Source organism: Pinus tabuliformis, chromosome 7 (genome assembly GCF_031772625.1).
Source record: "Pinus tabuliformis cultivar Carrire ecotype Pingquan chromosome 7, CPIR1, whole genome shotgun sequence".
NCBI lineage: Eukaryota > Viridiplantae > Streptophyta > Pinopsida > Pinales > Pinaceae > Pinus > Pinus tabuliformis.
In genome coordinates, this window is record NC_142293.1 from 1691137201 (window position 1) to 1691164798 (window position 27598).

Below are 27598 nucleotides of genomic sequence, written 5' to 3' on the forward strand. Positions count from 1 at the left end.
ATAAGTTATTCATGAAATTACTTAAACAAACATTAAAATAAATACTACTGTAGATATCACATCGTAATACAGAAACAAAAATATGCACACATTGACACAGTTATTTTAGACTAATGTCCCTGGAAAAACCCAATGTGGGAAACCGGTGCAGCAAGGAAGGATTTTATTATTCAGCAATTTTCTTGTACAACAGGGTGCCAAACTGGCTTACCCATAGATAGACCAACTTCTGACACTTTCCTAAACCCAGCGTAGGTCCTACTGACCTCTGCTATAGCTTGAAACCCTCTATGTTAGCCTGAAACCCTCTGTGTTAGCCTACTGAGGCTCTACGCAACCGCTCTGGACTTCTGTGTCACTCCTGCAGCCTTTGCGTGGATGACGCAGGCCCTTCTGGCTCTGGGCAGGCTTTGCTGCCTCTGCGTGGCTTCCTCTGGTTCTGTGTTTGCGTCTTTTGCGCTGATCTCCCGTCTCTCTGTTCCGTACTTGCTGCCTCCTGACTGCTCTCCAAATCATTGGTTCAATTTCTTAGCAAACCCCTCTCTAGAAATTGAACTGACTGGTTTCCCTCAGTGTGTTCTCCAAGTGCCCCTCAAGCCTCCTCTTATACATTTTCTGTTGACATCTCAACGGTCGAGATTAAGTCCCTAATCAATGGCTAAGATTAGATCTGGCTTGATCCATGTCTTTTAGACCATTCTAACAGATTCATATTAATACACATTAATATTTTATTTTCCCTAAGTTTAGACTTAGGGACTCCATTAAAAATGTTAATTATTTTAATATCTCCTGATCTGTTTAGAATCTGCCCCAACCCTTTCTGGGTATTGGAGATCTCATGTGCCCCAACCTCTCCACCAAATTTTGTGGCTAGAGCACATCCGGTGCTACCCCAAATCAAGAGGACTAAGTTTTAGATGGCGCAGAGGAGTATTGGAGCAACAAATACAATGGCTAGAATGCCAAGTTTGAGTAGCGTAGTGCAGAGTTGCAGCAGTGCAGGGAGGCATAGTGCAGTAGCAGCAACAACGTAGTAGCTTCAGAGGAATAACGTGGGACTAGCAGCAGTCAGATCTTCAACATTGAGATGCATCTATGCTGAACACTTTTTCAGTAATTTGGGATGTTTTTCCATTGTTGATGTAGTAGCAACAGTAGTCTGCAGTGCAGGGATAGTTGGTAGTGGCAGTGCCACCAACAACACGGATGCAAAAATTTAGAGGGAGCTGTAGTACGGATGCACTGTTGACAGTGGCAGTGTCAGCAGTAGTATAGTTGCAGCAGGAACGCAGTAGTTGGTGGACAACATGTCAGACATCAACAGCGCAGAGGACGATGTTATGAAGTCAGGGTGATGCTTCAGTGGGAGGCATTGCTAGGGCACATTCCTCGCTAAGAGGGAGTGTTGATTTACTAGTAGCATTGGATATGCTCTAAGTCTCAAATTTTGCAGGGAGGCTTGGGCACATGTATTCCAAAGAACCCAGAAAGTGTTTTGGGAAATTCCACCTGGAGACAGTTTTATTAAAATAAATGATTATTTTTAACGAGTCCCTAAGTCTAAACTTAGGAAATCAAAATAATCAATGGGTATTAATCTAACTATGGGTGTAACTTCTAGAAGAAGACGAGGATCAAGTAGAAATAATCTTAGCCATTGATTAGCTTCTAATCTGGGTCGTTGAATGTCAATGAGAAGATTATTTAAGGAGGCTTGAGAGTCATTTGGAAGACATAGAGAGAGTTGATCAGTCAAATCGAATCGCTGAAGTTAGAGGCAACACAGTGATTTCGTAGTGATCACACAGAGAAGGGCAGGGAGAGTTTTGGCTGGAGGATCTTCTCCGGAGCTAAGAATACTCAGCAAAGAGGCAGAGTGACACACAGAGGAGGCAACACAGTGCCCAGAGAGGGTGACGCAAAGCCAGGAAGGGCTTATAGAGGGCCCACGTAGAGCAGCACAAAAGCCTTCCATTCAGAGGTTCGAAATTTAATGAGGAGGTTGGCGTTCTGAGCCGAGAAGGCTAGAGTTAGCTCTTGAGAGCAAGTCAATTCAACAAGAGTTGACGCAGTACCTTAGAGGTTGTGACGTAGATCCACACAGTGACTGCGTTGGGGCAATGCAAAAGTAGTCGGGAACTCATTTGTTCAGCTGCCGGATCAACTGGGACTTGGAGTGTAGAGTGAGGTAATCTCGCTAATTTCTTCTGCCAAGTGATATTCTCTGTACTGGACTGCCAGCAAGGCATCCAGAGGTTGTATTCAGAAATAACTTCTGCTTAATAATAAAAACCCTCAGATCTGCTGCATCGGTTTTTCCCAGATTGGGTTTTTCCGGGGACATTTGTCCAAAAACAACTGTCATTTGTGTTATATCTTTCTCTTGTTAAGTTTCTTGTTTTGGCATATTATTTTTAATGGTGTAGGCTGCAGTGTATTTATTTCAATGTTTGCCGTAGGAAACTAGAAATAACTTGTTCATGTAAATCTAACAAGTAGGAGAAATATCATTAGTTGCTGCAGTAGGGATTCCAGTTTCAGGATTTTTCACAGCGAAGACTCTATGGAAGGGATTTCGGAGGCAAAAAATAGCTGTGGGGTGAGAAAATTCTGACAATATTTTTGCCAGTATTTTCCTCCGATTAGATTGCTAGTTGGGCATCTAAATGATTGTACTCATAATTGCTGGAAACTCAACCTTTCTTTGGACGACTTCGAGTGCCACCCTAGGAAGGAAAATCGTAGGGTGGAGGAGAGCTGGAGGAATTTTAGAGCACATTTTTCAGCCTTTGGCTCACCTAGTGCGTGTTTATGGAGGACGCAGGAAGGGAGCACACAGGGATTGTTTCAGGGATCTTTCGGGCAACATTTTGGTATTGGAGCTTCATTGGGGGATCAACATTTTGGGGGAGTTTCAAAGCAGGAAATTGCTGCTAGTGGGCAGTTCGATTTGCAGCGTCCTGGGCTTGCGCAGAGAGCTTTCACTGGGCACACGTGGGAGCTTGAGGGATGAGTTAGAGAGCTGGAGATTGCCAGGAGAAATAAGGGAAACCTTGGAGGGGAGCATCTCAGCCTTTGGGAGTGATTTGAAGGGCTTTTCCAGCGAGCTACAAGTAGGCCGTATGCCCCAGAGCTTAGAGGAGGACGTGGTATTTGGAGGCTGAATTTCAGAGGTCAGAACTAGGCCAAACCCTTTCTGGGTTTTGGTGGGTTTTGGTTGAGGAGATTGAGGTTAATTTTACAGAGTTTTTTGAGCATCGGAGGTGGGGTTTCTAGCAGTTCCTTTTCAGCAGACATCACAGATTTCTGGGAAGTGTAGAACATCTTTGGAGCAGCAGTTGTGTAGCATTTGGTTGTTTGCCCACTTCGGTTTTGTCATGCTTGCCATTTAGGCAAGCCCAGGTGCACTTCTTCCACACTATTGTACTTGCTCCAAGTGAATTAATAAAATGGCTCAACTGGTTCTTACTTATGGAGTTTATATGGGTGTTTGCTGATTGTTTCAATTTTCTGGTGTTGAATTTGTTTTTGCTTTGCATATCACTGTTTTTCCTAGTTAGGAACATTACAGTGGTATCACAGCCCAAATCTTGGCTCAGCTGTGGGGGCTTTTCCTATGAGTGAGGATGGTCGACAAAATATTACCTACAAGAGGCAAAGGTACCAAAGTAGGGAGAGGTAGCTGGAGATCACTCCGGAGTCCAGACACAGAGGACCATGGGAAGGCAACGGTAACAGAAGACATGGGGGAGCCCAAGAGAAGAGAGGAGATTGCCTTCGACAGTCCCTTGAAGGCTATGGGCGATTTGGCAAAGGGGAAAAAGGAGATGTTAGATGAGATCAAAATGCAGAATCGAGAGCGAAGCACTCATTGAGAGTTTCTATTTGGAGAGACTTCGGTGGCCTCTCAATAATTCGATCATCTTTCACCCCTTGCATAGCCTCCATCCTCTAGTGGACCAACTCAAGCCACAAGGTAAACCGGGAGGAGTTGAGGAACAATCACCTATGGGAGAGCATTTTAGGGAGTGGCAGTCCATGGGAGCAGACTAGAGGCACTATCTTTCAGAGTTTTTTGCCAGCTCAAGCAGAACGAGAAGGGAAAAAATTATGGAGGCCAAGGCACACAGAACTATGAGTGGTAGCGTACTATTGGTAGGATGTAGCTCCCTGCATATGCTGGCATTACCAAGTGCACAACTCGGGCCTGGGTGGAGAAGCTGAACCCTTATTTCCAACTCAACAGGATGACGAAGGTGGAAGCCATTAAAATGGCTACATTACACTTGGAGGGGGAGGCACACGATTGGTGGTTTCATGGCTTGTTTACTTTGGGACCTGCAGGGGGCCATCCATAAGACCCGAGCACCTATTCCTACACGCACTCCCTACCATCAGAAGGGAAGTGATACTAGACTGCCACCACCACAGAGAGAAGCCCAGGGACGTGGGCAACTAGATGAGGAGACCAGGAGGGACCTCAGTAGGAGGAAACCGTGCTTTACTTGTCGGGACCCCTGGGCACCGAACCATTAGTGCACAGCTGGCAAAGCCCATAATATTGAGGTCTTTTCGGATAGTGACCAGGAGGACTATGTGGAGCTAGAGTATGGTGGGGGAGAGTGAGATTTTGGCAGAGAGCGGACCACCACCACCACCACCACCACATGGGGGAGCATCTTTTGCACCATCAGGGGGAATCCTTGCTTCTTTATGCAGGGTCCCCAAATTTCTGACCATGAGGATCAGAGGCATAGTGCAGGGGCAGCGTGTCTCAGTCCTAGTAGACAGTGGGGCTACCCACAACTTCATTGATGCTCAGATGGTTCAGAGGAGGGGCATCACCACGATAGAGTTTGAGGGTTTTTCAGTTTTGGTGCCGGGGGACCGGACAATGCAGTGCACTCGGTATGTTCCCGCCTTGATAGTGACCACGGGGAACTACTTGATGATAGACCATTTCTTCATGGTGGATGTACCGGACACCAACGTAGTGATGGGCGTTCAGTGGCTATACTCCCTTGCCGAGTCACCACTGATTGGACGAAGCTAGAGATGGAGTTCACCGGGCTGGATGACAAGCTGATGGTCCTTAGATGTATGCATTTGTACCCTCTGCAGACAGTTTCGACGCATCGGATGTAGGTAGATTTGAGGCATGGAGACATAGGGCAATATGAAGGTAACGAAGTACTCATACCCTTTGAGAGCTCTGGTGGACATTGGGCGACAAATGTTTGAATCTACATGTTGCAACACCCCATTTGATGTACTTTCACTTCTTGGGAATATTGCCCTAGCGTATTTCCCAAGTACGCACTCCCTGCACACATCATCGTGTTCTGTGCTTCATTTTGGAACACTTGTCACTGCCTCCTTGAGCATCCTTAGTGCTCCGTGGTGTTGATGACCCATTCTCCTATGCCACAATTCATTCAGGTCTCTCTTATTTCTATTGGTGCTTCTGATTAGTGCCTTTGGAGAATTAAGCTACAACTTATATAACTTGTTGCTTCAAATCCCAATCTGCTTCACTTTCTTCCAGTTTTGGTGTTTGATGAAAGCCTTTTTCCCTACAAAGTGGACATCATATCCCTTGTCTAGTAGTTCTGAGACTAAAATTAGGTTCATACGTAAGCTTGGCGCACACAACACATTTGTAACATTGGTGCTTGCTCCTAACTCTCTTTGAAGCTTGATGGTACCTCCCCAACAGAAGTACATTTAGACTTGTTTCCCATCTGGATTTGGAAATCCATCTACTCCTCCCTATAGATGGAGATGTAGTCTCTAACTCCTGTCATGTGTGCTAATGCTCCACTGTCTATATACCAAACACCCTGTGAGGTCAAGCTAGAGAGGCAAGCTATCTAAGCAAATTCATCTTCCAATCTGGAAGACAAATCTGTACCACCATGAATATCGAATCTCTTTGCGGCCATACTAGAAAATATGAGAAACTCAAATACTTTGGAGAAGTCTTGGGCATAATTCTTTGTGTGCTTTTGTCTTCCTCGCCCTGCCTTGATCTGTTGCTGCAAAACCCTTGCCTTAAAATCACTGCGCTAGTTCTGCTCTACGAAATCGCTGATCTTTTCACCGGAACCCCTTTCTAATACTCCTCATTGTCTACTGCGACTGCTCTTAGACAAATCAAACTTTTCCACTGACCTTGATTGGAAATCAAACTACCTCTCTCCTATAATTCGCACTGCTTGGCTTGCCTGCACAGTTCTGGTTCTCTATGCTTTAGATCTTCCTTTGAACTGCGCAACCCTCTCTTCTAGAGCGTCTGGTCCGATCTTTATTGCTCTGATACCATGTGAAAATTCCTTGAATACAACTACTAGATATTTATCTTCTAACTACTAATTGTTAGAAGATAAATATCCAGTAATTGCATTCAAGGAATCCTCACACCTACGTGCTAATGTGTATGTCCCAACCATCTTTTGCATTATCTTCTTCTTTTGTTTTTTCTTATGGTCATCATATGCTTTTTCTTGTTCTTTTAGCTGCATCAACCTCCCAAGGCCAAGTTCTGGGCCCTACCTAGATATGAGGATGTATGGTGCCAAATCCGAGAGAACCAATGGTCAGTTGAACCTGAAGAAGAGTGTTGGAATTAGCATTTGTAATGAAAGATGGAAGTGATAAGTATGGAATAGGGAGAGATGGAACTGCACTATCTCAATTGGGGTTTCCTAAGTAGTGCCCCTCCTATTCCCATTTGGCGATTTGGGGAGGTCCCATTGGACTAGGATGAATGATTAACCCCCCATTTAAGGTGAGGGAATGAGATAACAGTCAAAACCCCTCTTCCTTCCAATTTACTCCATAATCCATGTCAAATGCCCAACATACAAACAAGCATAACCACCCGATTGCAAAATGAATAAAGTACCTTTTTATCAGAATCCCATCTTCCAACATGTGCTCTTTCCAAATGGGTGTGGAGACATATGACTAATGCAGGTGGTAGAGATATGAATGGCACATCGTCATTGACTAGCAGTGGCGTGGCTGTCAGAGGCTGCTCGATGGTTAGCTGTAAGAGATGATGAGAGAGAACTTTCTACTATGGGGTCACCCACTTTTGGTGGGTAACATGGAGCATTCGTGGAGGCATGAGATACTAGTCGTGCTTGATTTTTCCACCTCTCTTGTGCGCCTTTTACTTCTTCTTGGTTATTCCTTGTATTACTGCATATAGCTCAAGGGTTAGAGCTTGCTCTTTATGATGTAGCAGTTTTATTACCCCTTAAGATGAGTTAATTCATCACTTATCAGTGTTAGGACATGCAACGGTTACTTTTTGATGTAATGGAGAATGATGTGCTCAGGAATAGAGTGATGGCCATATGAGGGAGGTAGAGCTCATGCTAGGCTTTTGCCCATGTGCTAAATTTTATGTGCCAACCATCTTTTTCATTTTGATTTTCTTTCTTTTGTTTTGTTTTGACCATGATATGCTTTTTCTTCTCTTTTAGTTGCATCAACCTCCCAAGGTAATGTTTGTAGGTCCTACTCAAGGTATGTGAACATTTGAGCGCCAAATCGCAAAGAACTAATGGCCAATTGAACCCGAGAAATGGAGGTGAGGTATGGGGCTTGTAATGTGCCATGGAAAGTGGTCAATATGGTATAGGGGAAGATGAGCACATTATCTAAATCATGGTCTTCCAAGTAGTGCCCCTTCTAAAACCCTAAGGGGCCTTAATGGAGGATGCATTGGACTAGGGCCTGTTGTCGCGCGGATTGACACGACAACGCTCAGACCGGGGGCTGTCACTCTGATCCCCGATCCCTCCGTTTAAGCCTGTCTCCCGCGGCTAAGGGGGGTAGTCCCTGTGAGATGATAAGACCAACTGTCGACCAGTTGGTTGGGAGACACGAGACACGATGAGATAAGCACTAAAATGATTTGATTAAATTAGCAGACCAGTGCCTTAAAAGATTGTTATTACAATGATTACTTGTTAAATGGTATAGAAACATAAACTGTGAACAACAATCATTTGTCATCGAAAGGTATCAGCTAAATCACATGACCAAAACGATATCCAGCAACTGAAAATTTTGAAGAGATAAATGCCTTAAAACACCACGAGAATCGTAAATCATTAACTAGATATCAATTTCGTATCTCGACTTGAAAATTTAGATCTCAGCATGAAAGATATAACGTGAAAACCACTGAATCTGGCAAAATAACTTTCCACGAAATTTTTTAAATCTTTTTTTTTAATTTTTTTATTTTTCAATATTTTCAAAATACCAAAAAATGAAAATTAGAAATCTAAAAATTTAAATTTAAAATCTATTTTAAAACTAAATTATATTAAAACTAAACTATATAAAAAAATAAAACAAAAACTAAATAAATCTTTTTATATATATATTTTTTTATCATAAAATCAAAATAAAACAAAAATTGAAATCTAAACTATAATCTATGCTAACCCTTTTTATTTGTTTTAAAATACAATTGAACGAATCTAAAGTAAATGAAATCAAAACTAAAAAAAAATTAAAATCTAAACAAAGTCCTAACTCTAAACTCTAATTAAAATATAAAACTTACGATATGCATCGAATAATCCAAAACGTTGACCAATAATCTGATAAAACTTACGAATTTGGAAAACGATCTGCATAAAAAATTAAATCACGGGCAGAAATTTCATAATCAACGGAATCATAGAACTGAACCTACGCTACCACGCAGAACTGATATGTATTAAAAATGCCAACTTGACTTACCTGTTCCATCTGCGGAGAAAAGATTAATACGTTTACCTGGCAATGCGTTTGATGCGTGATAGCCTTCGGTGCGGTGAGTTTCATTTGTGCTCAAACTCTGGCGTGATGGCCCTGGACGTGCTGAGTATACTCGGGCTCAACAAATATAATGGTCATAAAACCCAAAATTCATTGTTTGCTTCAGCGATATATGTACTTTTTTGTCTGACAGGTAGCCGCAGGAGCAGCTACGCTTTCCCCTCAGAAAATTTCGATTGGATTTATGTTATTACCTGAGCAGCATGACAGAATCGGGGTTGAATGGATTTTTTCCAGTGGAAATGATGCTGCCGGCGTGAATGAGATCTGCGTTTTATGTTTGCCACGTGTGGAACGATTTGCAAGAATGATTGACTCCAGATCTGCTGCCTGAATGAAACTGGAGGCTTCACGAAATATACACTTCGTTGTTCACTTGAACGCTGGGCGTAATGAGCAAATGATTTGCCCAGTCAATGCCCTGTGTCCTCAGATCAGCTAGATAAGTGAATATCCGTTGTTTGGCCCGCAAATGATCTTCTGACTGCATGGGAGGTGCATTTGTCTGCTGACAGTGTGAAGAACTTCAGAAGATTTTCTCAAAACCCTGTTCCTGCAATTAAAAGAAAACAAAACCCAAATAAAAAAAATCTATGTAAAGCAAAAATTTAAAAACCCTAGATCAGAAAAATTTGAAACCCTAAGACCGCTGATTAATTTACAAATTTGGCCCCTTAACAGCCAGATTTAGCAGTAAGCACAGAAAATATTTTAAGAATAAAAATTTGAGGTTTTCACTGTGAAGAACTTCAGAAAAATATCTCATGCAAATCAGATAAACAAACCGAATGATAGACCCAGGATCAAATCCAACTGGGCTCAACAAAAAATGCTTGCGGGAGTTGGCTGGTTCAACCGAGAACTTCCCCGAACGCCCACAAAATTTCCTTCAATGATGTTTTCTGCACAGCTCAAAACAACCATCAGTAAAGAGGGCAAAAATGCTGCTAGATCTCAGGAAGTAATGGAGATACCTGCCATTACTTCAGAAACCCTAACAACACCCAAACCCTAGCAAGTGAACAAGATACCTGTGCTCACAATACTCTACAAAAAGCTATTATTAACAGCTGAAAATAACATATGCATAAAATTAAAACAATCTCATAGCATTTCAAGAGAGTAACACCAGCAAGATATGTACCCCAAAGTCTTCTTTTATTAACCAGAAACAGATTTACAAGAGAGCTTCTTCAGTCTTAGACTCACAGATCGAATGATCTGAAATGACCCTGTTGTCGCGCGAATTGACACGACAACGCTCAGACCGGGGGCTGTCACTCTGATCCCCGATCCCTCCGTTTAAGCCTGTCTCCCGCGGCTAAGGGGGGTAGTCCCTGTGAGATGATGAGACCAATTGTCGACCAGTTGGTTGGGAGACACAAGATACGATATAAAAAAGCACTCGATGGATTTGATTAATTTAGCAGACCAGTGCCTTAAGAGATTGTTATTAAAACGATTACTTGTTAGATGATATAGAAACATAAACCGTGAACAACAATCATTTGTCATCACAATGCTCTTAGAATGACCAAAACGATATCCAGCAATTGAGAATTTTCAAAAAATGAATGCTTTAAAACACCACAAATCATAAATTATTAACCAGATATCATATTTCGTATCTCGACTTGAAAATTTAGATCTCAGCATGAAAGATATAACGTGAAAACCACTGAATCTGGCAAAATAACTTTCCACGAAATTTTTATATTTTTTCGAATTTTTAGAAGATTTTTTTTTCAAAATCTAAAAAGGAAAAAATCTAAAGAAAAGACAAAATCTAACAATTATAAAAATTTAAAATGAAAATTAAACCAAAGCCTAAAAAACTAAATAATTTTTTTTTTATTTCCTTTTTTTTAATTTTAAAACCAAATCAAAAAATCTAATTTAAATTTAAAAGACTAAATTAAAATATAAAAAACTAAAGCGCACACATTTTTTTTTTTTTTTGATTTTTTGAATCTATAATTAACTAAAACAAAAAATAACTAAAAAGAGCCTACGTCTAAATGAAAACGCATCGGATCAAAACGCATCAACAAAAAATCGTAAATGGAAACCCTAAATCGAAAAAGACTGCAAAGCAAAATAACATGATACATTAAGGCGTAAACCAAAGACACTCTGTGCGATGACGGGTTCGGCGTAAAATGGATCAGCCAGACAGACATACGGTTTCTAAAGAAATTACGCAGATGTATAAGTTGAATGGCATACGCGGAATATCAAAATTACACTACATTAAAATTAACGCTAGAGATAACCACGCAAATGCCCTTCAGGAAATCACGCAGACGGGTTCATCGAAAATTTCAGACGCAAGTTCGAATGCCAAAAGGGAAAACCTGAGACACGTTATTATTCTTTTGAAATTTCGTTTTTTTGAGAATGGAGTCAATGAAAACCTGGAGCGCAGTTTGAAATTACCTGATCACGTTTGCACCAGGAGAACTGACCTCAAAATTCTGCGCTGAAGAATGAGACGTCTTCAGGTGAATCGCCGTCACATTTAGAGGGAGAAGCGGAAGCGAAACTGTTCATTCACTGTGTTTCTTCCTTGGCTAGACGAGGGTATTGACCACCTACGCATAAACTCTGAGGCTTCTACGCAAATACTAACTGATGCTTTATCTGAAATCTTTCACGCTGGAGTTTGCAGATTATCCAAACTGATTTCGCTTAGTGACTGGCCTGCGTGGCGGCAAATGCTTTACTGCTTGACCCTCAGATTGATATGCGTTTGCAGTTTAAGGAGACGGCAGAGGCTCATACGTTCAAAATGCTTCTGACGGTGGTCCTGCAATTGGCAAAACCCTATACCTGCAAAAAGAAAACAAAAGCCCAAACAAAAAAAATCTGTATAAAACAAAAATTTAAAACCCTAATGAAAAAATTGTGAAAAGCAGAATTTTGAAAACCCTAGATCAACTGATTAATGGACAGATTTGGCCCCTTAACATCCAGATTTAGCAGTAAGCACAGAAAATATCTTAAGGAAATAAAGATTCTCAGATTTTCACTGTGAAGAACTTCAGAAAATCTCTCATGCAAATTTAAAAAAAAATAAACCGAATGATAGACCCAGGATCAAATCCAACTGGGCTCAACACAAAATGCTTGCGGGAGTTGGCTGGTTCAGCCGAGAACTTCCCCGAACGCCCACAAAATTTCCTTCAATGATGTTTTCTGCACAGCTCAAAACAACTGTCAATAAAGAGGGCAAAAATGCTGCTAGATCTCAGGAAGTAATGGAGATACCTGCCATTACTTCAGAAACCCTAACAGCACCCAAACCCCAGCAAGTGAACAAGATACCTGTGCTCACAATATTCTACAAAAAGCTATTATTAACGGCTGAAAATAACATATGCAGAAAATAAAACAATCTCACAGCATTTTAAGAGAGTAACACCAGCAAGATATGGACCCCAAAGTCTTCTTTTATTAACCAGAAACAGATTTACAATAGAGCTTCTTCAGTCTCAGACTCACAGATCCAATGATCTGAAAAGACCCCTAGCACCCTATTTAAAGGAAATGATCCCAACGGCTAGTTCGAGTGATCCATGTAGAAATGATCTCGACCGTTGATGAGGATCAAGACATCTCTTGATCTCATCCGTCGATTTATTCACTTAAAATATTATTATTTTATTAGTTAGGGTTTTATTATTTTTTTAATTTTTTATTTATTTCATTTTTTTAATTTTTATTTATTTTATTATTTTTTATTATTTTTATTCATTTTTTAATTTCTTAATTCATTTTAAAATGGATCATCGAACTAAGCCTTCGGAAACATCACCTAGGACCTAGGACCTAGGACTCATGAGGGGACTTAAAACATTTTTCGACCCTCAGGACACATTACATCATGACTTTTACAATTTACATCTTAAGGGAGAAAACCCCTTTAACACAGACCCTCACAAATCACCCAGTTCTGCGACACAACTATAATCTAGCAGATCAACACACTAGGATTCTCCTAAAGTTCTAATGACAAAATCCATCCCGGCTTTGGGGTCAGGTTTGAAGGAAAACTCTGCCGATCCATGGATCGGTGAGACAAAAAACCTTCCGGGACGTAGATTACCACTAGAAAGTTAGGTCCACCTAGGCAATACACATACACGACTCATGTCTGCTAAGATTATTTACAATTCATACATGCAGACTGGGTTTACAATCAAAATGATCAAGCTGCTGATGACTGCTGGATGGCACGGACACGCTGATCGGGTTCTGCCCCTTTCTTGCAAAGAAAAAGGAGGTGTACTGCATGGGTAGTTGACCAGTAGAGGTCAACAGACCCCTAACACCCTATTTAAAGGAAATGATCCCAACGACTAGTTCGAGTGATCCATGTAGAAATGATCTCGACCGTTGATGAGGATCAAGACATCTCTTGATCTCATCCATCGATTTATTCACTTAAAATATTATTATTTTATTAGTTAGGGTTTTTTGCTTTATTTTTTTATTATTTTTTATTTATTTCATTTTTTAATTTTTATTTATTTTATTATTTTTATTCATTTTTTAATTTTTAAATTCATTTTAAAATGGATCATCGAACTAAGCCTTCGGAAACATCACCTAGGACCTAGGACTCATGAGGGGATTTAAAACATTTTTCAACCCTCAAGACACATTTCATGATGACTTTTACAAATTTACATCCTAAGGGGGAAAACCCCTTTAACATAGACCCTCATAAATCACCCAGTTCTGCGACACAACTATAATCTAGCAGATCAACACACTAGGATTCTCCTAAAATTCTAATGACAAAATGCATCCCGGCTTTGGGGTCAGGTTTGAAGGAAAACTCTGCCGATCCATGGATCGGTGAGACGAAAAACCTTCCGGGACGTAGATTACCACTAGAAAGTTAGGTCCACCTAGGCAATTCACATACACGACTCATATCTGCTAAGATTATTTACAATTAATATATGCAGACTGGGTTTACAATTAGATGATTAAGCTGCTGATGACTGCAGGCTGGCACGGACACGTAGATCAGGTGCTGCCCCTTTCTGCCAAGAAAAGGGGGTGTACTGCATGGGTAGTTGACCAGTAGAGGTCAACATCTGGCTCTACTTGGGGACACGTTGTTGCTTGTAGGAATGTGAGAATCCAGAATCTGCATCCATACAACACAAGAATAAGTAGCGTCCATCCAAAAAATCAGCATATACATTAAGCACAGGAAAGAAAAAAGCTCTTCATTTATTAACTATCTAAAGCAGAAATGAAAATGCGGAAAAACAAGGAGTAGGGTTAGAAATACGATACAAAGGATGCCCTACGGCATCAGATGTGTTCAATATAGTGCATACTGAGCATTTGCCTGCTTTCAGGCAAATCTGTCGGCTGCTTGTCGGATGTGCCATGTCCAATTTTGCATATGGTAGGACTCTTTCCTATCCGAAAATCAAGCTGCTCACGGCCGTCTGATGCATCAAATCTTCTTCTTATTTTCTTTCTCTTACGTTTTTTCTTTCTAGCAGGTTGAATTACTGATGACCTGGAACTTTCTGTTTCAAAACTATCAGATGAAGTATGCGTGATATGTCTTTCTTTAGCCCGCATCTGATCTTTATCATTCTTAAGTCTATCCGGATCACCTTCAATTAACCATCTTTCAATCGAATCAATAACCTCCTCATAATAAGATGGAGCTTGTTGCAGCAAATGAGAAGACTCCTGATCTGTTGATGTTACCTTGTTTCTTTCATCTTCCAATTGCTGAAACCTTTGAACCTGTATTCTAATGGCATCCATCTGTCTAGAGTGTTCAACCTTTATATCACCGATTTGTCTGGCATGATGTTCTTCCATGTCTTTTATCATTTTATTGTTCTTTTCCTTTATGTCCATCAAGTAATGCTGCATGAAATTTATTTCTTCTTTATGATTTGCTTGCATGTCAGCCAACTGATTATTATGATTGAACGTCATGATAGTCATTTCCTCTTCCATAGTTCGTAACTTGTTTTGCATAGAGTCAATTTCCCTATCATGATCAGCTTTCATGGTCACCATATTTTCCTCTAAGACTGACATCTTGCTATGCATGTTTCCAATTTCTGTTTCATATTTAGTTTTCATGGCCTCAATTTCTTTAGCATGCTGATTTTGCGTGACCTCAATCTCCCTATTACGTTTTTCCAGGTGGGTGCATAAAGTTTTCACATCATTGACATAATTAGTTTGATTGATTTCCATATTTCTCACCAGCATCATTAGATCTCGTAAAATTTGTTTTTGCTCTTCCATTTCATTGTCATTTGTCCCTGATTTTTCACTATCATGAACTTGATCTGCAATATTTCCGATGGATGACACATTCTGACATGATGAATCGTCTTGGGATCTTTCAGCTGGACCGCTTATCAAATTACTTTCATTCTGTTGCACAATTTTAGAGGCAGAAGGCAAGCTGTTTGGATAACCATATCTATTTTTAAAAGCATCGACAATGTCTTCTAAAGAAGTGAAAGATTCCTTTGGAAAATTGTTAAACCAATTCAAAGCATCATCTTCTAAAGAAAGGACAAATAGACGCATTTTGATATCTTCATGATTAAACTGAGGGGATCTACAGTATATGATCATGATGCGAGTAAACAAGACTAGATGCCTTCTAACAGCAATTGGATCACCACCCGAGAAAATAGGTAACTTAGGAATGGCATCTTCCGGAAAATCATGGAGACGTTCAGTAAAACGACATGGCTTAAATGAATAATCCATGATGAATGATAAGGGATTAGATGAATGATAGAACTAGATCTCTGCTCAAGAAAATCAAGAGATGAAAGAAGTGGAGTCGCCACTTGAACAATAAATCTGATTCCAAGATCCAAGAAGTAATCAACAAACAGAGATGCGGGAGGCTTCTTGTCTGGGAAAAAATAAGAAAATGGAGTCGCCACCCAAACAAGAAACACACCGAAGAAATAAGGCAATAAAAGATCCAAATGATAACCTCAAACGCCGAATCTGCCAGCTCAAATGAGAAATAAGAACGATGGGAAGATGAAAGAAAAGTTGTTGAAACACCGAGAATAAAGTATCCCCAGCAACGGCGCCAAAAAATGTTGGCGTTGCCGGGCCAGATGAAAAGATAAAAATGAGAAGGAAGATTGTCGTTGAAACGCCGAGAAAACAATTTCCCCGGCAACGGTGCCAAAAAATGTTGGCGTGCGGATTGACACGACAACGCTCAGACCGGGGGCTGTCACTCTGATCCCCGATCCCTCCGTTTAAGCCTGTCTCCCGCGGCTAAGGGGGGTAGTCCCTGTGAGATGATAAGACCAACTGTGGACCAGTTGGTTGGGAGACACGAGACACGATGAGATAAGCACTAAAATGATTTGATTAAATTAGCAGACCAGTGCCTTAAAAGATTGTTATTACAATGATTACTTGTTAAATGGTATAGAAACATAAACTGTGAACAACAATCATTTGTCATCGAAAGGTATCAGCTAAATCACATGACCAAAACGATATCCAGCAACTGAAAATTTTGAAGAGATAAATGCCTTAAAACACCACGAGAATCGTAAATCATTAACTAGATATCAATTTCGTATCTCGACTTGAAAATTTAGATCTCAGCATGAAAGATATAACGTGAAAACCACTGAATCTGGCAAAATAACTTTCCACGAAATTTTTTAAATCTTTTTTTTTTTTAATTTTTAATTTTTCAATATTTTCAAAATACCAAAAAATGAAAATTAGAAATCTAAAAATTTAAATTTAAAATCTATTTTAAAACTAAATTATATTAAAACTAAACTATATAAAAAATAAAACAAAAACTAAATAAATCTTTAAAATCAAAATAAAACAAAAATTGAAATCTAAACTATAATCTATGCTAACCCTTTTTATTTGTTTTAAAATACAATTGAACGAATCTAAAGTAAATGAAATCAAAACTAAAAAAAAATTAAAATCTAAACAAAGTCCTAACTCTAAACTCTAATTAAAATATAAAACCTACGATATGCATCGAATAATCCAAAACGTTGACCAATAATCTGATAAAACTTACGAATTTGGAAAACGACCTGCATAAAAAATTAAATCACGGGCAGAAATTTCATAATCAACGGAATCATAGAACTGAACCTACGCTACCACGCAGAACTGATATGTATTAAAAACGCCAACTCGACTTACCTGTTCCGTCTGCGGAGAAAAGATTAATACGTTTACCTGGCAATGCGTTTGATGCGTGATAGCCTTCGGTGCGGTGAGTTTCATTTGTGCTCAAACTCTGGCGTGATGGCCCTGGACGTGCTGACTATACTCGGGCTCAACAAATATAATGGTCATAAAACCCGAAATTCATTGTTTGCTTCAGCGATATATGTACTCCTTTTTTGTCTGACAGGTAGCCGCAGGAGCAGCTACGCTTTCCCCTCAGAAAATTTCGATTGGATTTATGTTATTACCTGAGCAGCATGACAAAATCGGGGTTGAATGGATTTTTTCCAGTGGAAACGATGCTGCCGGTGTGAATGAGATCTGCGTTTTATGTTTGCCACGTGTGGAACGATTTGCAAGAATGATTGACTCCAGATCTGCTGCCTGAATGAAACTGGAGGCTTCACGAAATATACACTTCGTTGTTCACTTGAACGCTGGGCGTAATGAGCAAATGATTTGCCCAGTCAATGCCCTGTGTCCTCAGATCAGCTAGATAAGTGAATATCCGTTGTTTGGCCCGCAAATGATCTTCTGACGGCATGGGAGGTGCGTTTGTCTGCTGACAGTGTGAAGAACTTCAGAAGATTTTCTCAAAACCCTGTTCCTGCAATTAAAAGAAAACAAAACCCAAATAAAAAAAATCTATGTAAAGCAAAAATTTAAAAACCCTAGATCAGAAAAATTTGAAACCCTAAGACATCTGATTAATTTACAAATTTGGCCCCTTAACAGCCAGATTTAGCAGTAAGCACAGAAAATATTTTAAGAATAAAAATTTGAGGTTTTCACTGTGAAGAACTTCAGAAAAATATCTCATGCAAATCAGATAAATAAACCGAATGATAGACCCAGGATCAAATCCAACTGGGCTCAACAAAAAATGCTTGCGGGAGTTGGCTGGTTCAGCCGAGAACTTCCCCGAACGCCCACAAAATTTCCTTCAATAATGTTTTCTGCACAGCTCAAAACAACCATCAGTAAAGAGGGCAAAAATGCTGCTAGATCTCAGGAAGTAATGGAGATACCTGCCATTACTTCAGAAACCCTAACAGCACCCAAACCCTAGCAAGTGAACAAGATACCTGTGCTCACAATACTCTGCAAAAAGCTATTATTAACAGATGAAAATAACATATGCAGAAAATTAAAACAATCTCACAGCATTTCAAACGAGTAACACCAGCAAGATATGGACCCCAAAGTCTTCTTTTATTAACCAGAAACAGATTTACAAGAGAGCTTCTTCAGTCTTAGACTCATAGATCGAATGATCTGAAATGACCCCTAGCACCCTATTTAAAGGAAATGATCTCAACGGCTAGTTCGAGTGATCCATGTAGAAATGATCTCTACCGTTGATGAGGATCAAGACATCTCTTGATCTCATCCGTCGATTTATTCACTTAAAATATTATTATTTTATTAGTTAGGGTTTTTTGCTTTATTTTTTTATTATTTTTTATTTATTTCATTTTTTAATTTTTATTTATTTTATTATTTTTATTCATTTTTTAATTTCTTAATTCATTTTAAAATGGATCATCGAACTAAGCCTTCGGAAACATCACCTAGGACCTAGGACTCATGAGGGGATTTAAAACATTTTTCAACCCTCAAGACACATTTCATGATGACTTTTACAAATTTACATCCTAAGGGGGAAAACCCCTTTAACATAGACCCTGACAAATCACCCAGTTCTGCGACACAACTATAATCTAGCAGATCAACACACTAGGATTCTCCTAAAATTCTAATGACAAAACGCATCCCGGCTTTGGGGTCAGGTTTGAAGGAAAACTCTGCCGATCCATGGATCGGTGAGACGAAAAACCTTCCGGGATGTAGATTACCACTAGAAAGTTAGGTCCACCTAGGCAATTCACATACACGACTCATATCTGCTAAGATTATTTACAATTAATATATGCAGACTGGGTTTACAATTAGATGATTAAGCTGCTGATGACTGCAGGCTGGCACGGACACGTAGATCAGGTGCTGCCCCTTTCTGCCAAGAAAAGGGGGTGTACTGCATGGGTAGTTGACCAGTAGAGGTCAACAAGGCCTTAAGGTGAGAGAACAAATATATAGTGATGATCGGTCAATCTTCCAGATCACCCATTTATCTTTGGTAAATGCCCAAAGCAAACAAGTATAAGTACCTGATTGCAAAATGATCAAAGTCCTTTTGAATAGCAACCCACTCTTGTTCAAGTGCAAATGTTGGATGGTTAGAGGCACATGGCTAATCCAAATAGCGACGGTACATGCCATATTGTCGTCAAATTGTGGCTGGCTGTATGTTTGGCTGACTGTCAAACGTGGAAGAAAAGTTTTCTCCTATGGGGTTACCCATTTTGGTGGGTAACAAGGTGCATGGGAGAGAGTGTCATGTATGTAGGTCGAACAAGGCCCTTTATAGGCTGAAGCAGGCTCTGCATGCATGGTATGTCAGGATTGATGGATATCTTCTTTTTTGCGGCTTCACCATGAGTGAAGCAAACTCCAACTTGTACTATGTACTTGTTGAGTATGAACTGCTTATCTTGGTACCCCATGTGGACGATTTCTTCTTAACGGGATTGGAGAAGCTCATAAGGATGTGCAAGGGGGACCCTGCTTCGGAGTTTGAGATGAAGGACATTGGCTTAATGCATTAATTTTTGGGATTGGAGTTGTGGAAACAACCAGGAGAGATTTTTCCTAGGGCAAGGCAAGTATGCAGTTGAGATCCCGAGGAGATTTTAGATGGAAGATTCTTCACTATCATGTAAGTGCTATTTATGATGAAATTTCTGCAATTTACTAATGTCTAATGTATGGAACAATGTTTCATTGTTGTTAATGTGCCCTAATTGTTAAAATATCATTTCAAATTATAACTATTGGGAATTCTTGCATGTGTTACTCATTTGATAGTGAATGAATGAATGTTCCTAGACGATTGTAGCATTTCATCCTTGAAAATACATTAACATATGTCTTTGAAGTATAAATATCTAAAAGGGCTAGCGGATTTGCTTCTTTAGGTCTCCTTGAATAGCGAATTATCCACATTGAAATCTTTCATGACTCCTAATCTCCCAAAGTACAGGTACTAGTTTTAAATCCTTGATGGTCATCTCTCCTTAAATTATTTCTCTTTCCTTAATTTTTTTTCCCTTACCCTAGACAGCTAGCTAGGTCCTTGTGTGAATTGCATTGGAGGGGTGGCATTGAAAACCAATTGGATAGGCTACTATGTTGTTGTCCTCTCTAGTGACCCTCGAATTTTGAGGCTATTCGCTTGGCTAGTTTGAAAGAAAACTCAAACCCTAGCTCAAACTTTGGAATTGATCTTAAGCGTCCTTGGTTAGTGGTATTTGAAGGTCATTTTCCCATCAAAGAAATTCATCTTTCTTGGCCTTCCTGTTCACCACCTTGATGTACCATTTGATTCAACATCATGTAGAGGCCATGGCTATTTAGCTGACGTCGCTGTTGCAGAGGTGACGAAGGAGATTGTGTGGAGGAAGTTACTAGAGGATTTTCGGTAGAAACAGGTGAATCATGAATGCTACTTGACTTTTTATTGATAACACTTTTGCAATCAAGTTGGCCAAGAAGCCTAAATTGCATGATTGAACCACGTGCATCAAGATGAAGTGCCATTTGATTCGACATCATGTAGAGGCCAAGGTTATTTAGCTGATACGCTGTTCCACAAGTGAGAAAATTACAGACATCTTCGCCAAAGCGCCTAGAAGAGAAAAGTTCAGAAAGTTTAGAAAGATGCTTGGACTTACAAACACCTTTTCTGATTTTGGGGGGCGGGGATGATGGATACTGAATCATTGGGATTATGGTATTTTGTAAATATTAATTTAGGAATATGAAGAGTCATACATGAATGTCAAGAACCATGGAAGGTCTTGGAAGATGAAACCAAGAGTCATCTCCTCTATGTATTTATGTATGACTAACATTAATGAAATAAATACAATGCGTGGACTTAATTAAGACCCACTTGACGCATTATTGGCCCCTAGACATAAACAAAATGCAATTTAACTTTAGGAAACTTAAATGTAACTATTTCAGTTTGCAACAAGGTCCATGAAGGGTTTATAGGACAAAGCACTCTCTATAACAGCTTTTCTTCCTCACATTTCTTGTTAATGACGATTATGATAAAACTTAAAAGCATTCCGTTCTCAACAGGTTATGCAGTTTTTTACAGCTGTGTTGAAAACCACTACAAAACACTTGGCTTCTGTAAAGAGATTAGATTCATATTTTAGATTAAGCAGGTGATATAATAGTAATCTATTCAACATTTAGTACCTAATCCAAGTCACTAACATCTGATTGTTTTCACAATTCTTGAGGTTGGGATGGTTGAAGAACTTGACTTGAATGCTTCCTAGATAGTAGAAACCCATCTACAATATGTAAGAGTTGGCAGGACCCTAAAAATGAGAAGAACAAGAGAAATGACCATGAGGATCAGCTCTTTGAAATGTCGAATTTCATGGTTTTTTGACACACAGACTTCGCTTTTTGTAATGTTCTAACTTCTTGCTGAAAAACAATAGTTAAATGACCACTAACCCAAATTGAAACCCATCATACAAAACCCATGTTTTGAGCTGCAACTTATACAACAGTTTCAGATTAATTGTAATACAAAAAAAATGGATGGGAAAAATGATGATATTGTTCAATCATCAATGTCCATTGTTAAAATTGAAGATACATACCCAGAATATCTCTAAAATCTGCCCTGAAATCTTCCTACAACATCCCAAAAATCTGTTCAGAATCTCCCTGAAATCTTCCTAGAATGGCTTGGGGATGGTAAACAAGTCCCCGAGTCTCCAATTAAGTCCCTAGCAGTTTGGGGATATTTCTTAAGGTTCCTCAAGTCCCTGAAACATGGAATGATGGGTACAGGTTCTTTTATTTTTTATCTGGGGGTGTGTCCCCATGCAACATAGCTTCTTGTAGATATGGTTACTATTAGGAGATGATGTTTTTGACTTGTTTGTGGACATTAAGCAGCTGACACCTTGTTTCACCCTGGCACTTGCAGTATGGATACATGGCCCCAGAGCAGTTTCAAAATCGTGCTACTTTGCAGACTGACTTATATGGCTTAGGTGGTACCATTTTATATATGCTTTCAGGACGATCTCCTTCATATTTCCCTCAGGTCTTTTCATGCCTCGGTTCTGTATTTTCAATTCATTGAATATGATGAAAATTAATTGCAATTTCCTTGGAAACATTGTTTTAAATGCATACAATTTTGTTTATGATAATAGTTTAATTGCTTATAGAAACTGTCTGCTAATCATCTCACTTCTAGCCTAGTCTGGGTATAACAAAGTTTTTCCTTTCTTATTTTTGACATAGATTACTTAGGCAAGAGAAGTGCCATTGTTTCTTTTGTGAAATTAATAAAATTAATGCTAGGAAACAGAGTAGTGCTTGATTGTAAAAAAATTGCATGCAGAATTTAATCAATGGAAGTGCAAAGAGGAATTTGAAGGCATGCCTATTCTGAACTTTTGCTATTATAAAATGCAAGTATAGTTACGAGTCATGAACACTCAGGCTGCATGATGTGGTCCATTGCTTGTAGCCCTGCCTTTGCTAGTCAGAATTTTTCATTCTCTGCATGAACATCTTTTTATTTTAGCTGGCAGTCTTATTTTTAGGACCCATGCTGTGTGAAAAAGAAAACAAAAGGCCAACTAAAATTACATTATTAGTTTTATTCTAGTTTGGAGATTGATCTCAGATTATTGTTGGGACTATAGATGAAATATGCTCTTTTGTACCTTCTTCATGCCATGTTTCCTTAAGGATCCTTCATCCTACAGTCTACTACATGGGCATCGGTGGTGGAAGATATCCATAGATCTTCCCTTGGCAGTCCTGCATAAACCCATCCAGATATTCGTTCAAAATAAGAAATGAACACTTAAATCAAAATTACCTTTGTGATGGTCTTTTATCATGACATCTTCTAATTTGCATCAGCATCCTGCATACATATTGAAACGTCTCCCAAAGATATACATTGTCAAGGGTCTCTTTATTTTTCAGACTTCATTAGAGTCTTCATATCTTTCATGGAGATATCCTAGTCAAATCTTTTAGTCTTTGGATATTGATTGCCTTTTCCATGGTTGCATATCCCATGATCTCTTTGTTCCTTTCTTCACACATTTCATTCCCAGAAACTTCCAATCAGAGTTCCTCCAATTATTGTCAACCACCTCATATTACATATGAGGACATATTATGTTGATCTCATTTAGGCAATGTGTGACTTATGCTTTCTTGCATCCTTTCGAAGGAGGAGATCCTTGATCATGCTCTCGAGATAGAGCATTTATCCATGTTTACCTGCAATCATATGACATGAGTCTACAATATTGAATGTAAGCATACATACCTCATTTTCCTTTATGTCATGCATACTTCCTTCAGCATCTTCCTTGATTGAAGGAAATTCAATCCCTAGATCTGCAAAATCTCTTTTGTCATCATACCATAATCCCATGAATTCCACAGGTTGGATTTCCTGATGAAACACTTGCTTCCCCTCTTGATCGGTGAACCTTTCGATGAAGATTCCATCAGAGAATCTTGAGGATCTAGAGTATCCCCATCCAACAAATGTTTCCTTTTGACTGATGTATGATGAGCTTTGTCCTGGATGACTTTTTCCTTTCCATAAGTGCCACTTATGTTTCCAATGAAGTTCCCAAGAGCTATATCCTTCATAGTTGACTGCCATAGATTTCAATTTCAACTATCTTTCATGCTTCTCTATGATGATGTCACGAGCTCTTGCTTTCAGTTCTTCTATGATGCCATGATGCATCCCATCAATTTTCTTAGTGAATCATGATAGCCATATCTTACAACAGAAGACTTAAGAACAGGAACTTTGAAAAGAACTTGGGTGAGGAAGACTATCTCAGTCATTGTAGAGATCTCTTACTTCCTCATTCTTGGACTTCTTCTTTTCAGCTTCCTCCACTTCTTCGGTGATACCGGCTTCTTCTCTTCCTCGTTTGTTATTGCCCTTCTTGATTTTAGGACAATCTCTTTTGTAATGCCCATATTCTTGACATTCATAGCATTGAATCTTAGACATGTTTTTTTTGAGAACTATGCTTCCCGAACTTCCTTTCCTTTTAGTAAATGTTTGACCCCTTTCACTTGATCCTTCATCACTTTTTACCTTCAACCTGTCTTCTTCTATCTTGCATAGAAATCACAAGTTGTTGAATGGGATAACATTCTTCTCCTTATGGGAATTTGCTATGAGGTTACCTTGTTCATCGGTTAATGCATTTAGAACAATGGAGACCATTTCTTAATCAAATATCATCTCTCTTCGATCTTGCAGTTGAGTTCTTATTTAAGATGCTTTGGAGAGACATGTAGATATCCCTTCATCCTTTGATACCTTAATTTGAATAGATAAGATCTAAGTGATATGACCTTTCTTATCACACTTTCGGAGAATAGTTCTACCAGCTTATCATATATTTCTTTTGATGTCTCCAGCTCTGCTATATAGGAAACGAGGGGAGCTTTGACAGACTCCTTAAGAATCTCTTGAGCCCTTAGATCCCTTTCCATGTATTCTAGTGCTTGTCCTTCGGATGGTTTGGAGACCTTTCCATTGACATGATCAATGGCTTCATTTTCTTAGAGGACTATGTCTATCCTCCTTTTCCATGCAAGGAAGTTCAATGACCCAACCAACTTATAGATCTCCTTGCAAAATGAATTCATTTTACTAAGTTAGATTGTAGAAGAAAAGATATTTACTTGCCAAGTGAAGATGAAATCTTCAACTTGATCCCTTTGATGATGATGATTGATGAAGATGTCTTAATGCCTTTTGAATGATCTTCTTCCAGACGAAGTCCTTTCTCCAATAAAAATAGATTGACATTTTTTGATGATGACAATGCCTTTAGATCTAGCTTCCTTTGGATAAATAGTCTTCAAGATATTTCAACTTCAAAATGATTGAGAGCGGATCCTAGGAATGCTTTTTTGATTGATCTAGGGTTTTTACTTTCTTCAAGATGATGATGTGATCTTGATCTTGAAGTGCTTCTCTTGGATGAATTTACTTCAAGCTACCTTGATTCGTAGATCTCTTCAACTTAATGAGGGTCTTTGTGGTCTTTTGATGATGACTGGAGATTTCCAAGACTTCGTTTTGATGTAGACTTTTTCTTCAACTAGAGTTTTGTTACTTCCTTGTAGATCTTGACTTCTAGATTCACTTTGATGCTTTCCTTGAGGTTTGAACCTTGAGTGTCCCTTGATAAGATGCCCTTCCTTGACTTTGTTACCTTAGCTTTGATACCATGTTGAGAAATCTAGGGCATAACTATTAGATGATTTCTCTTCTTTAGATACCTGCTTGTGAATGCTTTTTACTTCTTAGATTAGGATCTTCTTTTACATAGATTATTATAGTGTTCTTCTTCATCAAACAACTACCAATGCATAAACCATAAAGAGACACGAGACACAAAATATACACTATCAACCAAGGCCAAAACGTCACCCACTTGAGAGGAAAACCTGAACAAATTCTTTTTCTTATAGAGACTTCAATTGACGAATACCAAGACCAAGACCCTTGACTTATTTGCCACTCCAAGACTGTAACGACCCATCTAAACTAATTAACTAATATAAAGTTCTAAACTTTATATTAAAACTGATATGATAAACTTCATATTAAAAATAAATATGAGTTAAACTTTAAAATAAATATGAATTAAACTTTATAATAAATATAAATTTAAACTTTATAAAATATATAAAATTAAACTTCATAATAAAAATAAAATTTAAAACCTTATATAAAAGGTGACGCATAAACCAAACCTGGTGATATAAACAAAGTACATGTATAAACAAAATAGATCAGATGGATAAATATCTGAGAGTCTGAAATGCATGCGAAGGCGTGGCGGGAGGAGGAAGAGCGGTGGCTGCAGGCGGGAGGGCGGCCACCGCCAAGCCCGCAATTATAAAACTGCAGATCTGAGCCGGGCACAGGGGGGGAAAGAACGGAGGAAAAAGGAGGAGGAGAAAATCAGGAGAGAACCAGGAGGGCAAACCAGAGGAAGAAAATTGACCATTGGAAGAGCTTTAGGCATTCTGAGGTTCTGGGCACAGGGGACAGTGAGCTCCTGTGAGAAGCTTACTAGATTGAGCAGCCAGGCTCTGCTTAGTCTGGCTGGGAGGAATTGGTCTCCCGGTAATTGGAGCGGCGTAGCTGCAGGCAACATCATCGGCAACAGTCCAGGTAGCAGTTCAGGTAGGTACCTGCTTTAAAATTCTTCACTGTTTCTGTCTATCAGTTTTTTGGTCTTTACATGTGATAAATTCCTTACTGCTTTCTTTACTTCTGTTCTCGGCCCTTACATTTGGTATCAGAGCCCAATTTCGAACCCTGGAGACCTTACAGGCCCTAGAAGTAATTAACGCTATAACTTTGCATAAACATCCATCGAATAAATTTACGTTGCAGCTAGATTAGCTCCATATTGGAAATTTGCTCATTTTCCTTGTCTGAAGATGATCTATAAATGGTCATTGAAATTTGAGCGCTCTCTCTCAGTTACCTTTAAACCAGCTTGACAGTAGAATAGATTGGTAGAGTAGGCATCAGTCTAGAATGCAATTATCAGAATAAGGAAGCTTCAGTATTATATAAAATAAAAGGGAAAGATGTTAAATGTAAATTAGCTGGATGAGAGAACCCATTCATATCATTATCGTATCAGCTGTGAGGCCATCACGATCATGACTCTCTGCACCGTTAAGAATGATCCTGTCCAGGGCGAAGCGATATCCTCTTGAACCATGCAGTTGATAGCATCGTGGAATGGAGCCCGAACTTGAATCCATTTCTTAGGAAACAACCCCTGTTCCTAGAAAACATAATATATCAACACATTCTGCATCCTAAATGAGACAAATTTGAGTATCGTCAACAAATGTTGATCCGAATCTACGCAACTTATTTAACATCTATTTAAATATGAATAAAAATAGTTTCTTTACAGTAACAAAATAACAATTTTATTATTGAGAAATATGTGAGGTTAAAAGTTATAATCTAAAACAATTGCAGAAAAACTTGACTGCAGCAAATTATTTTTTTCAACAGAGCATAAGCACATGCTGCCCGCGAAAGAATGACGTATATGCACCAACTATTCCTATGAATTTCGAGAAATTCGACTCTCCAAGCCTGCGTTCAAAATAGGTTTCAGGATCGCAGCTATCTCAGAAATATATCAAATTCACACGGATTGGATGACACGTAAGGGCCAGACGGTATCGACTTGTGGGAGGAAATCCGGGAGGCACGTAGATCTCCCTTTTCTATCTAACCCGTGTCCATGGAATAAATCTCTGTTGACGAATGGCAATAAATTATATCGCTAATGTATATTATAAACTATATATTCGA

General features: G+C 39.1%; 1 protein-coding gene across 10 annotated transcripts in view; it reads left to right on the forward strand.

The window, feature by feature from the left end:
• Window positions 1-27598, forward strand: part of LOC149255020 (uncharacterized) — a 451815-nt gene that overhangs the window by 171174 nt on the left and 253043 nt on the right. For all 10 annotated transcript variants that reach the window (XR_016267201.1, XM_089460284.1, XM_089460289.1 and 7 more), the window contains one exon: window positions 22160-22279. Coding sequence is in view for 9 of the 10 variants with exons in the window: in XM_089460284.1 (XP_089316410.1) it covers window positions 22160-22279 (120 nt within the window). In the remaining variant the exon portion in view is untranslated. The remainder of the gene's footprint in view (window positions 1-22159; window positions 22280-27598) is intronic.